Below are 13,715 nucleotides of genomic sequence, written 5' to 3' on the forward strand. Positions count from 1 at the left end.
GTTCACCCCCTGTCCAATCAGATTCAGAACTCTTCCTTACCCCCAGACCTAAAGCGGATTGATTAAAGACGAATAAACCTGTTTTCCATGTAAACCTCAATTCGCAATGACTATTTCCTTGTAAACACGAGGCAGAACACTTTAATTCCGAATAGTTTAATTTGGAGTAATGAATTCTAAATTTAAAACAAACATCATGTAACCGTGGGGAAAGCCCTTTCCCTAGTTGGCTGGATCTGCCACCAGACAGTTAACGTAAACCACCTGCATTCTCACAGGGTGACGAAACAGAGCGAGTTTCACACACTCCTGGAAGGATTACGCAACATTATTCAGCGTGTGTGTCCCTTTAAAGAGGGAGCAGTGCAGGTGGGGACTTGCATGGAGTGCATTTAAATGAGGGGCGGTGTGGTGGTGGTGTGACGTGTTTCCTATTAACTCATACAAACACACATTGGCGCTCAGAGGAAGCACTAACTACACTTTCACTCACTAATGTGAAGAGACACTAGGAGTGTACTCACACACCACAATCCTACAATATTACACTATTCAAATAATTCACTGTAAGCTGAGCTCTGCAGTGAGGCCTAAAGTGAGTGTTTGACAGGAACTCAGCAAAGTTGGCAGGAGACGAGTTCATCAGGAGGATGAAGAGGATTTCTCTCTTTTCTTTTTTTGTGGTGATTAGAACTGATAGATTATAGATTAAAACAATGTGAAATGTATGAATAAATATAAGAAAAGTCAAACATACAGCATCACATAGGGATGTCCCAATACAACTTTTTCAATTCCGATTCGATGCCAATATTGCAGCCTTGCGTATCGGCCGATACGATACAATATCAGCATGAATCATACATACTTTTGTAACTTTGTTTTGAAAGTATTATTAAAAAATAACAATTACTTATTTTGTAGTGTGGAATGTTAGAAAAGGCTTTGATCAAGTGATGTTCCTCAAACAGAGAATAATAGTCAGCAACAGTAGGTATGAGAAAAACTAACCCATTTATTATTAACCAATTGGTTACATGCATTTTAACCTTCAACATAATAACTACAGTATTCTGCAATTGAATAAAATAAATAAAAAATGAAATGGAAAACAAACAAAAAAACTAAAAAATTAAAATTAAATAAATAACGTAAAATAAAATCGAAAATTTGAATCCGATATCCGATATTCAGGCTGAAATGGACCACTATCGGCCTGGACATCTCTCATTGAAAAATTAATGTGTGATGCCGTCTGTGACTCTTTGTCACACCCGCAGGGGAAGTTAAAATGACAGAAAACATTAAAAATTGTGTAAATTATCAAATAATTTAGTTGTGGATATATCCTGGCAAATTTCCATGAGAACTTAAGCTTGGGAATTTTGGCAATATTAAAAAAAAAAAAAAAAAACAGAAACTTCCCATGGGCATTATTTATTTAAATTAAGTAAAAATTGGGAGAAATTTTAAATCACTATCACATCCACACATAAATATTGGCATTAATGCAAAAATATTACTTACACCTTAAAAAACTTATCATCTCAATAGATTTATATAAAAGTAAAACTTTACGATTATTCAAGTGGAGTTTTATTGAATTTGTCTGAAATTCAACAAAACTACAATACTTGCAGGGCTTCACTGTTTTTCCCCACGCTTACAAAACGCGATGGAAGTCATTTCTACTGTCAAACTGTTGAAGGAAAGCCAATGTTTCCAAAATCCTGCTCGATCCTCAAATTATTTGATAAGATTTCCCCAAATCAAATAAATATTGTCATCACCTGTCACCTATTGCTTGGATATTGTCAGTGGTGCCTTATATACTAAACAATATTTTATATCATTTATACATGGAAATGCAAAGTAGCACCATAGTTAAAATTGTTCGATTCCCAACGTGTGCTGCCCACTTCAGATCAGACGTATCCATATTTAGCCCCTGAAATAAAATGTGTTTGACACCCCTGCTCTATGTGTTTTTGTCTTGAGTTTAATTGGGAGTCGTTATTGATTAAATAATTTTTTAAAAAAAAGAAAGCCCAACAGTTAGGCTACATTAAAATAAATTTAAAAAGACACCTCTCAAACCTTTAACCCTTTTGTGATAAAACTCCAATGAACAAACCTAATGAAATAATTTAAAAAAAAACAAAACAAATTCAGAATCTAATTTAATCTCAAATCCAGACCAACATAGCAAAAACAAATCTCGTGGTGCTTTGTGTAGTTTGGTCATTGGAAAGCAGGGGTGTCAAACTCATTTAGAGCAGTTTGATCTCAAGAGGACCACAGATTTTATGCGGGAAAACAAGTAATTTCAACATTATTGTGCCCTCGTTTACGTTTCTACCTTACAAAAAAAAAAAAACGACAATATCCAAGCAATAAGTGAAAGGATCTTCACTTGAAATGTCCTAGATTTTGTGACAAATTTCTAGTTAATTTAGGGAAATAGTATATACTAATTTAAGGAAAATTAATGGATTATGTAAGAATTTCTAGGTTTTTTTTCCCCCCCAACAGTTTAACGTTAAAAATGACTGCAATGAGCACTGGGAAAACTGTGAGCACCTTTTAAATATTGTGGAGTTTCATTTACACAATGATTCATGTTTTCTCTGTCATTTTCACTTTCTCCTGCGGGCCGAATTGAATGCTTCAAAGGGCCTAATTTGGCCCCCGGGCCATGAGTTTGACAAGTATTGTAAAGGCCCTTTAAGCCTGCAACAGGCCATGGTATTGGTTTGTCATTGTGACCCACACGTTGAACTTTAAATACATAAAGTCATTTTAATCTTTCTATGACAGTATTTATTGAATTGTATTATTCTCAGTAGGTAAAAGTCTACTAACTAACTTGAATGTGGTCCTAACACTGTTCGCTGAGGAAAGAACCGGTGGATCGTACTTCGTACCTGTTGAGGAAGGCGTTTCCAAAGGCGTTGAGTTTGCGGAAAGGTTTTTTGGGGTCGACCACCAGCGCGTTCCCGGGGATCACCCCCTCCTGCTCCCCGTGCATCACCGCTATGAAACAGTCCGTGGTCGGCTCGGGCCCGATCCGCATACCGGGGAAGTCCTGCTCCATCAGGTGGCGAATGAAGGTGGTCTTCCCGGTGGAGTACTGACCCACCAGGAGCACCATGGGCTTGTTGTCGAAGTCGGCATCTTCCAAAGCCGGGGAGTGGAAGTCGTGGAACCGGTACGTGTCCTCTAAAGGGAACAGCTTGGTCCGGTAGAGCCGCCGCAGTCCCTCCGCCACGTTCTGGAACAGCTCCGGGTCCTTCTTCAGGTTCTTCCTGAACATGGTGGCTGCTTTCTGCCCTGGGACGAAGAGCTGGTGTCGTGGAACCCTCGCACCGCTGACGCAGTAGCTGCCTGTGGAGTGAGAGGACGGCTGGGCGGAGGTCTGGAGTCCGTGTCCCCACCCACCTCTGAGCTAGCTAGTGACCACGCACCACAGGATGAGGACTGCCTCTTTAGTAATGTACGCAGGGCGGCCAGCTGCTCCTTATCAACACCAAACTGTCCAAAACATTTAATAAGTTCACAACCAGTCACTGCTGTGGCGGTAACACTAAAGTTTCAATATGGAGAGAAAACTCTTTAAACGTTGGCGGCCCTGTAGCATCGGCTGTCAGTTGGTGAGAGAGCCGCGAGACCGGAAACCATTGTATACGTAAACGCCGCGTCGACTGTGGAGGGACGCGTCTACAGCGCCGCCATCTTGGAAGGGTTAATATATTGTTAGCAGATTGTTATAGCTATAGTGAAATAAACAGCCTGTTACGCAGAGAAAAAAAACACAGACTTACTGCAGTAATTGAGGGGTTAGAAAGAAGACAGCATCTCTTAGAGCAAAGGGCCTAACTAATATTAATAATAAATCATCTTGATTATAGTTTTCTGTGAAGATTATTTGTGTTCTTGTTCCTTGAATATTTCAGTTATTTGGCTACAATAATAATAAAGATGATGATGATAGGGAAGTATTAATAGTTACAGTAATAATAGTAATGGTTATAATAATATTAGTAATAGCAACAACAATAATAACTAGATGCCAAGCTAGATTTAATGACAATCAAAACATACCCAAATGAAATAACAATGACATTATCAATTGTCAAATAGTTATTAATTATATATATATATATATATTCTTCTTCTTCTTTTGGTTGCCAGAACATCACTAAAATTGAATCACCTGTTCCATGTCCCATTTATCATATTTCCTGAAAGTTAATTAATTCATAACTTTTAAAGTTATCTTGCTAACAGACTGACAAATAAATGGAGGGTAAAACATAACCTTCCCGCTCTGCGCTTTGCGCGAATGAGCTTCGTGCTTGGCGGAGGTACTAGTAGTATGAGAATACTAGTAACTATAATATAAAATATTAATAATATGAGAATATAATGATAATTACAAGAATAGCAATAACAATAATACAGTAGTAGTACAATTATACAATAATAATAATTGTCAAATGTTATGCAATGTTGTCAAAAACCTGAGCACATCTGAACATTTTCTGGATTCCTTTTGTTCTATTTATGTCTGTCTGTCTGTCTGTCTGTCCATCTATTTATCTATCTATCTATCTATCTATCTATCTATCTATCTATCTATCTATGATATCTGACGTTTATTACAAACAAACCCCGTGAAAACTGCTTGAGAATTGAGTGATTTATGACAACTTTAATAGTGTATAGCACGTCATGTAATGCACTGTAGGAGTGATTGCCACCGGTCCAAGATGGCCGCCCTGTAGACACACCGCCGTAGTGGGCTGCAGCAGTCGATGCTGCGTCTACGTATATAATGTCTATGCCGGAAACAACGCTCGGCAGGTGGCGTTGCCAGATACCGGTGACGATATCCCGGCCAACAATGTTGAAACCAGGGTTAGGTTCAATAATTGTAATCGTGTATTTGATAATGAATTACAATTATGTTGTAATTTGATTTTACAAATCTGTTGCTGTCCTAATCATAATTAAAGTGTAATTGAGTTTAGATAATTGACTTTGTGATTGTAATTGCCATAAAAATTCTACATAAATTGTCAAATATAATTTAAAGCCTGAAAACAGGAACAAGTGGGTCAGAAAAAGGATGGATGGATATTCACGCACACACATAAACACACACACACAAACACACCCACGTGCACACACACACACAAGCACACACACACACACACAAACACGCACACACAGACATAAACCACTGCTGGTTTATTTCTCTGCCCTATCGTCTCACACTAAGCTTCCTTCTTTTTAACATTTGTATGTACTCTTAGCATTTGTAGTTACAGCTTGGTGAGCGTATCCTTTAGTCTGCTTGTTTGAATAGATTGAACTTGTTTGATTAATAAATGCTTAAACTTAACTATTTCTCTCTGGTCCATGTATAGTTTGGCTTGCTATTGAACAGTATACAGTTTGACAATAATTCACACCCTGAATGACAAGCTATTAATAACTCTTTAAATGACCCAGGACGCTATAACTCCATTCTGGATGGCACCTTGGCAAATGTTACTGTAATATTAATAACAATTCATATTATAATTCTTAAAACCCCTTGTCCCCCTACATCTTTCTACTCCTTTTTTACATTTTTTATTGACATCTTCTTACTTTGTGTTTTTGACTTGTTTTTGAAATTAACTTGTTGTTTTCTGACATTCCTTTTATTTTATACACATTATTTTTGGTTTACATGTTCAAAAATAAACAAATCAAATCCAATCATTCATTGTTTCTATTTGCTTATGCCAGTACAGGTTTGCAGAGGTCTCCACCTCAGTGCAAACACAAACACACAGACTGTTTCACTCCTACGGGTAATTTAGAGACCCCATTTAACCAATAACATACACTCCATGTTCTTTGGACTATGCTGGGCAAACTGGAGTACTATAGAATAAACCCTCCCTGGCCTTATTATATAGCATGTGATGCAGAAGCTCTAACCAATACACACCACTGTGCTGCTGATTTATCCTAATATGATGTGTTATGATATTGTAAGAATGTGAGAGACTAAAAACTGCCAAAGGGATCATAAAAGAGGTCAAAATTGTTCTTCTAATGTTTATCAGCCCAATGAAAATGCCCAATCTGGCAACATTTAAAAACAATCCTTTACAATATATGTCAAACTCAAGACACGGGGGCCAAATCCGGCTCATCAGATCATCCATTTTGACCCACAGAAAAAAGAAAAAATAATGGAGAAAACATGAATCACTGCATAAATTACCGAATATTTAAGTTATAGCTATCTTTGTCCCCCCAAATACACACATTTAATAAACATGACACTCATTTTATTGCAAATTGTAGGAATAACTCTAAATATTTCTGAATTCCAAGCATTTACCACAAAATTCTTCAAAATTTCAAAACAATTGGTGATCTAGCAGGGACTGATATCTGTCACTTATTGCTTGGCTATTGTTTAAACTGTATATCAGTGAAAATAAGGGCACATTAGCGTTAGAATTACACTTTATTTCTGACTAATCTGAGGCCGACCTGAGCTCAAACTGCACTGTGTTTGGCCCTTGAGCAACAATGACTTTGACAGCCCTGCTTTACAAGGGTTGATGCTACGACTAAATTCAAGTGAAATACAATGAAAATACTAATAATAATAAAAATTACAACAATATTTTTTTGGAATGCAGCAATGGCTGTACGTCTTCTACTGATTTATTAGTGCTGCTTTTATGAACTTTTCAGAGTATTTGCAGTCTTTTTCTATCACTATCATGCAGGGTTGGGGTCAATTATAATTTCTATTGCGTAATTGATAATTAATTCTAATTACGGCGTAATCATAATTGTAATTTTAAAAATATGTTGCTGTCGTAATCGTAATTAAATTGTAATTCAGTTCAGATAATTGACTTTCTAATTGCCATGAAAAGTCTATAAAAAATGTCAATTATACCTTAATGCAAATCTGGGGAACCATGTTACAGTTCTACACATGTATAGTTAATATTAAAATATGTTTCATATCAAGCTTTCCCACATTTTACCATCTAATTTTCTTTTTTTAATCTAGGGGTATGCTGACACAAAAAAAGACTCAGATACCAAAAATATTAAAACCTATAATTTCATTGATTAGGAAGAATAACAAAGCAATTAATAAGATAGGAAAGAAATGAGATGATAGATATTTTTAGTGTATTTTACAGCTGATTTAGGAGCCGTTATCATTAGAGATGCTAACAGAAAGCTAACACAAGAGGAAGGTTAACTTTTATTTATTTATTTCAAGCTCAGTAAATGTGATTAATTGTAATTGAACTTAAGCAAGTGATAATGTAATTGTAATTGACTTTCTGAGAATAAAAAAATAATTGTGATTTAATTGTAATTGAAAAAAATGCTGGTCACTGTAATCATAACTAAATTGTAATTGAACATGGGTAACTGAAAAATGTAATTGACCCCAACCCTGCATTCACATGAACAAAGAAGAACCTTGTATTGATGTGAAACTGTTTAATGAAGAAAAAGACACTGTAAAACAAATTCTAGAACAAGTTTTTCATTTTATTTATTTTTTATTAAAGTACAAAACGGTGTGGAAAATGATATAGAATGATAAAGCAGCGTAATGAAACATGTTGTAGCTCTATTGAGTGTGCGTTTGGATGACATGAGGTGTCCCTCCACAGATAACAGCAGCTCCACTGGAAGCCAGATGTTTTTCCATATGGAGATGCTGTTACAGCTGGTGAGACCCAGAGAAACAACACAGCTGACACCACTGGCTCTTCACTTTTATTGCTGACTTTGTCTCAACCTCCCTGTTTTTGTCACATCATGGTTTCAGGTCTAGTGTTACATCAACATACACATTCCATCACATTGTAGTCATATATAGGTGGATCTATATGAGAAGAGGCTGCCCTCTTTTGGTGACCTGCTACCACTGAAGGCGCCTCATGAAACCACACACACCCAGGTGAAAGTAATGGATTAAAAGTACTCACATTACTGTAACTGAGTTGCTTGTATGGGTACTTGTGCATCCCAAGAGGTCTGTGGGAAAGACTGCGAGTGAAGTAAGTGACGTAGTGTCATGCATATGCATTGAACGGATCTGTACCCCCACCTAACACCCGAGAGCTGCAGATAGGCACCAGCAGACCCCCCGGCAACCCTGTAAAAAAGCAGCAAGTGTGTCAAAAAATGGACTGATGCTGTCATTTTGACAAACCTTTTATGTTATATAGATGCTTTCATTAAAAAATTAATTGAGTTCAAATTGTGCAAGATTTGGTCTATTCCTTTTAATGTTTATACATGAGATGTTTACTGTATGTAAGGGAACCATAGCAAGATTTATTACCAATAATAAACATGGGAAGTGAAAGTAACAAGTAACTTTTACTTTGAGTACTATTTAATTATACTTTTTACTTGTACTTGAGTATTTTATTTATGATTTACTTGCAGGGGTGGACTGGCCCTCTGGCATACTAGCATCGTCCCGGTGGGCCGGTCCGGACAGACATGGTAACAAGTGGCCATAAAAGATACAAAAGTGGCAAAAATGTGGCAAGAAAAGAGTGACAAGTAACAAAAATGAACCCAAAGCAGTCAAGAGTGGCCAAAAAATGGGCAAATAAAGAGGATGTGGTATGTAATGGCAAAGGGTAGCTTTAATGGGCAAAGTATGGTAAACAATAGTGAAAAAGAGGCAAAATGTAGGGTAAAAGGGAAACAAGTGGTATTTATTGGGCAAAAGTTAGCTTATTTGGATGAAAGGTGGCCTAACAAAATTAAAAAAAGACAAAAATTCCATAAAAGTGACAAAAAGAACTTGCAAAAATGGACAAAAAATTTGAAAAACGATGTTTATTTGCAAAAGGTAGTTAAAGTCTGAAAAAGGTGTCACTTTTTGAAACGGGGCAAAAATGGGACAAAGGAAGTTGCAAAATTTGCCAAAGGAAAAAGGTAGAAAGGGGTTGAAAAAGTTTCCCTTTTTAAGGTTTTCTGGGTGAATAATAATTCAAGACATAAAGAACCACATGTTGAGCATCAGGTTGTCACTGATAATGTAGTGGGCTGGTCTGGACATAAAATGCCAGGGCCAGTCCACCCCTGCTTACTTATACTTCAGCACAATTTCAATCAAGTAACAGTGCTTCTCCATGAGTAAGAAACATCAGTACACCTCTGCACACACTTAATAAAAGGTTTTAAAGTACAACTTTCATGCTTAATCATGCTCTGTAATCTGTGTTTTTACAACGTCAAAGGTTACTCATTTCTCTTATGACACTAATAAACATTGTGGCCCTTCATACAGCGATTCTGAGGTTATGACTGGGTTCAAACATATAAATCTCAGTCTGTAGTCCATTCAAATTAATCTTTTACACAGAGACAGTCATAAGGCTTTGGAAACGAGTGGTTAATAACACCAGTGGGCATCATATCCTTACCACATCCTGACTGAGCTCTGACCTTTAACCCTGTCCTTCTGCTGAAGAAAACACAGCCATAAAGTCATATAAGTGTGGACTTAGGAAGCCTTAACCATCATTGTGTCCTTCAACTTTTCACACCCTGTTATCACTTTGCACGCAGGAATTTCTCACCACCCTCTGCCATCATCCATGTCATAGAGAAGGTGCAACACGGTGTGCTGGAAAATGAACAACTCAAGTCAGTTAGACAAAAGAAAATCAACATTATTCTAACAAATGCTTTTTTGATTCAACGTTACTTTGGATTATGTTTTATAGAGATCATTCTGATTGTTAGACTTCTTCAGCTCCTTTCAAACGTGCAAGCCGTCATCTTTTATATGAAAACTTATTTTCAGTTTTCTTACTCAGTTTTCAGTTAAAGGTGAAAAGGTGATTCTTTGATATGAACTAAAATGTGGTCATACAGTTCCACAACAATGTTGTCCTTTCCATTCAAATCAGGCATATTTTCTATGATTTTTTAATTATTATTCATGAGTGAATTCCTCTACCCACAGAGTTATTATTTAAAAAGTGTCTATTTGTACGGTTGGTACAGACAACCTCTGGTTCTATTGTTATGTTTATCAAAGTACACGTACATAGCGTTTTAGGATTAGGGTTAGGTTTAGGTTATAATCCAATATCACAACAATTTTTAGGGTTAGGGTTTAGGTTTAGTCTTAGTCACATGACCTAAACTGGCCAAATAGGGATAGAATGTCAGTATATTGATACGGACAGACACTGCCTAATATTTAAATGTTAATATTGAATTGATGAAAATATACTAAAGCAGTGGTTCCTAACCTTTATTAAATCATGACCCCATTTTGATATTATCACAAATTTCTGATGACCCCAGAGACATTTTCATATTTCTAGAATTAGCTTTTGATTACAAATTCCTCGTGTGTATTCAATACATTACTTGGCCAATAAAGTTGATTCAGATTCTGATGTTTGTTATTCTGTTAAAAACACAGAGTAGAGGCCAGGGTTAGTGCACAAAGTGACCAGTTGTGCCAGCTCAAATATCTTCATACTGCATGTTATCTAAACTCGATTTATGATTTGAGAAAAAAAAAAAAAATAGAACAAAGGCTCTCAAACTGGTCTCACCCTGGGACCCACATTTTGCCGCGGTCATTAAATCGTGACCCGCTTTTTTTTTTTTTAGAATTCAACGAACCAAGTTTAGTTTTTCAGAAATAGCTGTTGAAAACACATGTATATAATATTTTTTTAAAACATAAATATGTATGTTTTCCTGTGCAACGTGCGTTTCACAGTATGCCTGTCAAAAGAAAAAAGTCCTACATGAGAGACATTAAGTAATGATTTATTTATGACCAGCTGTCCGCGTCCCACCCAGCACAAGTCCACGACCCACTTTTGGGTCCTGATCTATCAGTTGAGAATCGCTGCTATGGAATGCAGCTGTTTAAGTTTGTCTGTGATGTTATATATTGAGAAATAATGATAATTAAAACATTTATAGACTATATTTTTAATACAATTTTTTTTTTTTTTTAATTATGAGACATTTTAAGTAACCCCATTTTAATTCTAGGCGACCCCACATGGGTTCATGACACCAAGATTGAAAAACCCTGTACTAAAGGATAATCTGATACTAGTGCAGACAGCTATGACTTTGCAAAGCATATAATAAACAGGTTAATGTGATCATTAATCAGTTCAGCACATATCAACACTAGTGTGTCAGAGATTCATACTCACCAACATGTTTCAGTCTGTGAAATATTACAAAAAATAACAAAATATTAAACTGAAACCAAATATAGTGACCTGAAGAGCGTCTGTGGGAGCAGGCAGAGGTCTCCCTCTCTCTCTCTATCTCTCTCTATCTGAGCAATGACACTTTGAGGATGAGCTGCTGCTTAAGACTGAGTGAGAGAAGAAAAATTAATCATTACACTTCCTGTAAATATGTAACCGACCGTGCCTCAGCACATAAAGCAAAGAACCTCTGTGTGTGTGTGTGTGTGTGTGTGTGTGTGTGTGTGTTCCTCAAATATCAGGCTAACCTGAGACTTTCAACATGGCTGCTGCAAGGGTGTGCAACATTGGATTTGTTTGTACTGCAATGATACTGTTCATAAATTATTTAAAAAAATTGTCTTAAATGCAGCTTTGCAGTACAGCTCAATGTTGACAGGTAGCCATGGTAACTCAGGATAAGTTAAAGCTGTGTAAAAACTACTGCATAAAGGGCTTTTAAAAACCACTAAAGTGGGTCAATTATCCTAAAGAAAAACACCCCGTAAATATTGACCAGCAGGTGTCCTCAGTGAGCAATGTTTGTAACTAAGGTGAGTAATAATAATAATAATAATAATAATAATAATAACAATAATTGGCGACAGCATATAAACTCCAGAGGTGTGTTCCATAAAGGAGGGTTAACAAACTGAGTCTATCCATAAACTCTGGGTCAACATACCCAGCGATGGGAAACTCTGGGTATCTGATTCCATTACAGCTGGTATGAAGAGGGTTAATCAACCCTGAGTATGTAAACCTTGGGTTACTGACGTGCAAGCGCGTGATAAAAAGCCATCATCAATGGATCAGAGATGACTCGAGCTGCCATGACAACCAAACGGAAGAGAGTGATTTATTCACCCTAATGGGTGAAATAAGTCGGTGTTTGAGGAATATGAGCCTGTTCTAAAGGTGTGTTCAGTCTTCAGTGATTATAGTGGCTTAAATCACCCGTAATTAGTCACACTTTTGGTCGCTTCAATCACTTTATTGCTTCAGTGACGTGACGAGCGGTGAATAATATGAATGAAATGTGGCTGCATAGAGAGCCCTCTGTTACACTGGATATAAAGACAGTGACTGCCGCTTGATATCGAATCAATGATGTTGATTTTTAATGTAATATTGTCGCCAGAGTCATCTTGACGTCCTAAAAAATGTCATAAAAAAACACTGAAGCGGGATGCAAACCCACGAGCCATCGCTTCCAAAACCAACGTCACAATTCACTGTGCCATCATATCTTCAAAGGTGCGTGATTTACAGATTTAACTGTATAACAATATAAAACAACAATCGAGCATTAAAAGTGGATTTATTTAAATGATCATCGCCTCCTTTATATTATCCACAGGTTTGTATTCAGTTAACTTTACTACAGACGTCAGTAGATGTTTTAATGCAGATCAACCTCTCAGTGACTTTCACTTAATGATCTGTATCCACAATGTTAGAAAGAAAACTACCGTTTGCACACACACACAAAAAAAACGTAAAGCAACACAACATCAGTAATGATGTGAACACGTCTGTGGTGTGTGATGTTACTAATGTGTTTCAGAGAAAGTGTTAAGGTTCATTAAAGTGTTCAGAAACAGTGTTCAGGTGGGCGGAGCCAGGTAGAAACCCAGGACCAGGTTTAGTTCACGGACAATGTTGCCATGGTAACATACTCAGAGAAGACCATACCTTGCTTTTAGGAATGAGATACTCAGAGTTTCCCTCATTTGAGACCCAACATACTCAGAGTTTGAACATAACCTGCTTTATGGAATACCCCTCAGGTGACCACAAGGTTGAAAAACACTGCTTTAGTGGCGCCTGAATAGATTTATTTTTATAGTTTTTATCACTTTATTTGTTAATTTTCCACTCTCTCTCTCGAGTACCCCCTGTGGTGCCCCTAGGGGTACCCGCACCCCCATTTGAGAAAACTGCAGAACTGGGTCGCATTTACTCTGTCTCCGGTATGTCTACGAAATGTTTCAATAATAATAATACTGCATTGGATTTATATAGCGCCTTATTTTGGTGACTCAAAGTGCTTTGCATGGCGTTATTCTTTCACTCCACACTTAGTGGTGGTAAGCTACTATTGTAGCCACAGCTGCCCAAGGACACAATGACATTGATTTGGCTAGAGTGGGATTTGAACCACCAACCCTTGGGTTATTGGTTTTGGTATCGCCCTCCAATCAACCTAACTTAACAGCCATACTTACGGAGTACCCAAACACAGGGAGAACATGCAAACTCCACACACACAATGGACCTAAGTGTCCAGTGGGAGCTTGAACCCAGGACCTGGTTGCTGTGAGGCAAATGTGCTACTGCTAACCACCACTACCCCACCGTGCCGCCATTGCTTGAATAGCAGGAAAAAATAGAGTCCGCCTTTTCCGCCTGTTCTAG

The 13,715-nt window shown here is 37.2% G+C and overlaps 1 protein-coding gene across 1 annotated transcript in view; it reads right to left on the reverse strand.

The window, feature by feature from the left end:
• Positions 1 to 3,669, reverse strand: part of ehd1a (EH-domain containing 1a) — a 30,354-nt gene extending 26,685 nt beyond the window's left edge. The window contains exon 1 of the mRNA XM_028459371.1: positions 2,925 to 3,669. Within this exon, the coding sequence (XP_028315172.1) occupies positions 2,925 to 3,313 (389 nt within the window). The 5' untranslated portion in view covers positions 3,314 to 3,669. The remainder of the gene's footprint in view (positions 1 to 2,924) is intronic.
• Positions 3,670 to 13,715: the final 10,046 nt, after the last annotated feature.

This window comes from Gouania willdenowi, chromosome 10, assembly GCF_900634775.1.
Source record: "Gouania willdenowi chromosome 10, fGouWil2.1, whole genome shotgun sequence".
Classification (NCBI taxonomy): domain Eukaryota; kingdom Metazoa; phylum Chordata; class Actinopteri; order Blenniiformes; family Gobiesocidae; genus Gouania; species Gouania willdenowi.